Raw genomic sequence first — 4,170 nt, 5'->3', positions numbered from 1 at the left:
CCACCAGTCATACAACCTCCAACTGGATGACTGTGTGAAGATTTGGGTTTTCTAGTCGACATGTTGAATCATGTCAACAAGCTGAACTTGGATCTCCAATCAAAGCCTAAAATGCTGCCTGACCTGCTCAGTGCCTTCATATGTATTAAAGTGAAGCTGTTCTCTCTCCATCCTCAGAAGGAACCTGATCCATTTCCATCCTCATCTGAGGCGACGGCAGCATCAGAGGTGAAAATAACCTGATATGCAACATTGACTGAAAATCTGCAGGAAGTTTTCTGAGCTGAACTAAAGCATCATTAACCCTTTCACTGCAGACTCAGACTGTTTAAAGGCTCTTGGTGCAGCAGCTTCACAGCTGGAGGTGACTGGACTTTATGAGGACGACAGAATGAAATGTTTGGAGAAAAAAAACAGAATCTAGGAAAGTTTTTTCCCCAGATAAATATCCAGTGTGAAACAGGCTGAACTGAAGCTAATGTCAATGTTTGGATCAACATTCGTCTGTGAATCAGTTCTTTCTGCTTTGCAGCAGGTTTAAATCTGAGCATCTGAACTTACTGACATGAAAGAGATGCTGGAACGGAGAACAGGCCACATTTAGAGACAGTTAGAAATAAAACCTGTCACTCAGAGAGAACCAAGAAAAAACATGTTGGGTTTTAGCTAATAAAATAATGAAAAGGAAAATATTAAAATTGCTGTTTGGCTCTTAAAGTGATAAAGAGCTCAGTGAGGATCTTAATGCAGAACTGGTTCACTGACTGTGTACTGGGATATTAGGACCGTTTATGTAATTAAATAATTTAGTTTATTAGACATTTGTTCTCTCTATGCTGTCAGTAGCAGAGCTGACATATTAAACTGTAATAAATATTTATTTTCTGAAAAAAAAATAAGAAAAATATGTAGCTAATGTTTGACAATGACTGATTTATCAAAGTTTATTGTCTTTATAATAAAATAAAAAAAAATACAAGAAAATTATTTGTTTCTTGTCTTGAAATGTTAAATGTACATTAAATTATGTAAATATGTTCTTTAATCAAACACTGTAAAAATGTTTCTGTTCATCAATGTTAATATAAAAATGATCAGAATAATTTCTATCAAATAAAACATTGTGCTCTTTATTCAGAAATGCCCCAAAACATTAAATAATCACATGAAAAGTTAGAAACTCTTTAGTCATTTCTCTGATTACCAAATATATTAATGTGTGAGAAAATGTGTCAATGACAGGAATTAATTTAAAATACTTTGTAGAACGGCACTTTGTGAAGTTCGGTCCATTTACCTGTATTAGCTTACTGGGAGAGATGCCACATTCAATATGGCGGATGGTGTTACGTATCACAGCAACGGGCCGACCTGCTTTATGACCTCTGACCCGCCCTATGAGGGGTCTATGTATTTCTGACTGAATATGTAGAGCAAAATGCTGTTTGACAGACGATCAGCTGGGATGTTGAATTTATATTTTCATAAAAAGCCTTGAAACAACATCTGTCTGTTGTCTTTTATTCATGAACTGAATCCTAAAGGAAATTTATTAGAAAGTCATTTCACTTAAAATCTAACAGACTTTCTGACTGATCAGAACCGGATCCAGATCATCAGCTCTGATGCTTTCAGCATAACCAGTTTTATTCTGTTATGGTTTCCACTAATTAATATCATTGTTATGTTATTGTTGAATACTCACAGATAAAGATCACATTGATATATTACTGATTTATTTCCAATTATCCAGCCTGACTGACTGAAGCTCTGTGGGGAAAATTTAGTTATTTAGTTATTTAGTTTGGTGGTTTATTTTTAGTTGTAATTTATTTTTACTTTTTAAGTTTGAAAAATAAATAGTTTAACTTTAACTTGTTCTCATTTTTGTCAGATGAAATAAAGTTAACAGAAAAATTATAGTTTTATGTTTAATTAGTTAAATGGAGCCGATGAAGAGATGCTGAATATGAAAATGTTCACATGGAATAAAATGTTGAACAAGCTCTGGATTTTACTGACTAATAATCAATCAATAGATCAATAATATTAGATCAATATAAACTCAGTAGGAAATCTGACATGTTTCCTCACTGACTGGAATTAATTTATTAAACTTATTGTGATTTATTAATAATGATCAGATTATCAATCAGCTGATCAGAGGGGAAAATCAATCAGTTTGAATATTTATTGGTCTTTACCTCGTTCCAGAGGGATGTCCTTCAAAGCCTTACGAGCTATACCCAGGTTTGTTCTGCAGATTGGTTGTTCACCCACAGCTGTTTCATAAGTTCCTTCCACGTAGCTGACATGATCAACAAACGGAGGCAGAGCTATGACTCCTTCTTTCTTCTTGAAGTCGGCGTACCACATCTCTTCTCCATCCAGAGCTAACATGCCCTCTCCATCAGAGTCTGAACATCCAACGATACGAAGGGCCTCATGTTGAACTAAAACACAGAGAGAGAAACTGATGAAGAACCTGCAGCAGAACCTCCAGAACCCAGCGGGTCCATCAGAACCAGTTTGGACCCGGTCAGAACCAGGTCAGAACCAGAGTAACTCACCATCAGCAGAGACCCAGAGGACCCCACTGAGGAAGAGGAGCAGCTTCATCTTCATCATTCAGACTCTCAGAGACTCTGAGAGAAACTGAAGCTGCTGCTGGAACCAAACGCTGGCAGCAGCCAATCAGAGGGCAGGAGGGCTGTGACGTCATCAGGAGCTAGGCAGAGGAAGGCTGGAGCTGCTGGAGACCAGGAACCGGTTCTGGTTCTAAACCAGCAGAACCAGATCAGAACCAGCTGATGGTTCTTTATTTGTAAACTTTGTTCATTTATTAGTTTTTATTTTTACTGAATTCTCTAAATTCTCTCCAGACCTGCTGGTTCTGATCCGGTTCTGATCACAGTCGGGTTGTTCTCTCAGTAAATCCAGTAAATGAGTTTTCATTTAGTTTCTCTCTGTAGAACCAGAACCGGTCCACTGGACCAGCAGAGACCTGGTACCGGGACAGAACCAGAACCTAAAGTTCCTACAGACAGAAAGACGTGAGGCAGAACCAGAACCAGAACCAGAACCTGGTCCTCTCTCTGATCACCAGCTTCAGCCTCTTCTACCCGGTAACCAGTGACTCAGAGGTCATGTGACTCTGTTCTGGTTTTTACAGCCGGTCCCATCAGACCCAGTTAGTTCCTCTGACTGGGAGACACAAAGAGACATGGATCCATCAGCGCTGGGCTGGTTGCTGGTCATCATCACCATCAACTCTGCAGGTATGATCAATAACCGATAATCACTGTGATCAATACTCTGGTAATAACTGATCAATAAGTTATTATATGGATCAATAGAGTTTAAACTGCATCTGTCTGTAGAGCAATAAGGATCAATAATCTGATCAATACTAAAATATCTGGATCAGTTCTGCTGGATAATCAATGATCCAGATTCATTACTGATAAACTGATCAATATTCTGATTAATTATTGATCATTAATAAACTAATTATCACTTCAGTCCATTAAATGTATTGATTGATAATCAATGTGATCAACTGAACATGTCAGATAGGATCAATAACTGATAGTCAATCAATCCTGAGGTTCTGTTCTGGTTCCAGACGGATTCAGAGAATATGCAGTGGATCGTTGTGTCTTTAACTCCACTGAGCTGAAGGACATCCAGTACATCAACTCCTACTATTACAACAAGCTGGAGTACGCCAGGTTTGACAGCAACGTGGGGAAGTTTGTAGGATACACGAAGTATGGAGTGATGAACGCTGACCGGTGGAACAAAGATACTTCACTGATCGCTGTGAGGATGGCTCAGAAGGAGGCCTACTGCCTGAACCATGTTACTGCTTTCTACCCACACATTCTGACTAAATCAGGTGAGTTGATCGTTTCCTGATTGATCCTCTGATCGATTCTGACTGATGATCATTAAACTGGATGTTTCAGGGTCACTTATTGATTATTGATTAAATAAAACATTAAACTGTGATGTCATCAAATTATCAATATTGATCTCTGATCATGGATCTGATCAGCCAATCTATAGAGATCCAATCACTGATCAGGTTATTAATAAACTATTTGCTACTGGAGTTTAATATTAAATATCAGTATGAAACATTTTATAGTAATAAATTAATCATTAATA

At 37.8% G+C, this 4,170-nt stretch overlaps 2 protein-coding genes across 4 annotated transcripts in view; one reads left to right on the top strand and one right to left on the bottom strand.

The window, feature by feature from the left end:
• The window catches only part of LOC106939880 (H-2 class II histocompatibility antigen, A-U alpha chain-like), a 21,641-nt gene that overhangs the window by 11,603 nt on the left and 5,868 nt on the right, over positions 1–4,170 (bottom strand). The window contains exons 2-3 of one of the 2 annotated variants that reach the window (XM_015022450.1): positions 2,571–2,643; positions 2,205–2,453 (exon numbers count right to left, since the gene is read on the bottom strand). In XM_015022450.1, coding sequence (XP_014877936.1) covers positions 2,205–2,453; positions 2,571–2,628 — 307 coding nt within the window. In that variant the 5' untranslated portion in view covers positions 2,629–2,643. Of the gene's footprint in view, positions 1–2,204; positions 2,454–2,570; positions 2,775–4,170 lie in introns of those variants that run through there. The other variant, XM_015022449.1, reaches the window with a different exon arrangement.
• The window catches only part of LOC106939878 (H-2 class II histocompatibility antigen, E-S beta chain), a 5,833-nt gene continuing 4,831 nt past the window's right edge, over positions 3,169–4,170 (top strand). The window contains exons 1-2 of one of the 2 annotated variants that reach the window (XM_015022448.1): positions 3,169–3,278; positions 3,626–3,843. In XM_015022448.1, coding sequence (XP_014877934.1) covers positions 3,224–3,278; positions 3,626–3,843 — 273 coding nt within the window. In that variant the 5' untranslated portion in view covers positions 3,169–3,223. Of the gene's footprint in view, positions 3,279–3,625; positions 3,899–4,170 lie in introns of both variants that reach the window. The other variant, XM_015022447.1, reaches the window with a different exon arrangement.

The sequence above is a fragment of the Poecilia latipinna genome, unplaced genomic scaffold (genome assembly GCF_001443285.1).
Source record: "Poecilia latipinna isolate Pla-1442-1.1 unplaced genomic scaffold, P_latipinna-1.0 Scaffold3011, whole genome shotgun sequence".
Classification (NCBI taxonomy): domain Eukaryota; kingdom Metazoa; phylum Chordata; class Actinopteri; order Cyprinodontiformes; family Poeciliidae; genus Poecilia; species Poecilia latipinna.
The sequence above is the reverse complement of the archived record's forward strand: the minus strand, read 5'-3'. Positions and strand labels throughout refer to the sequence as shown.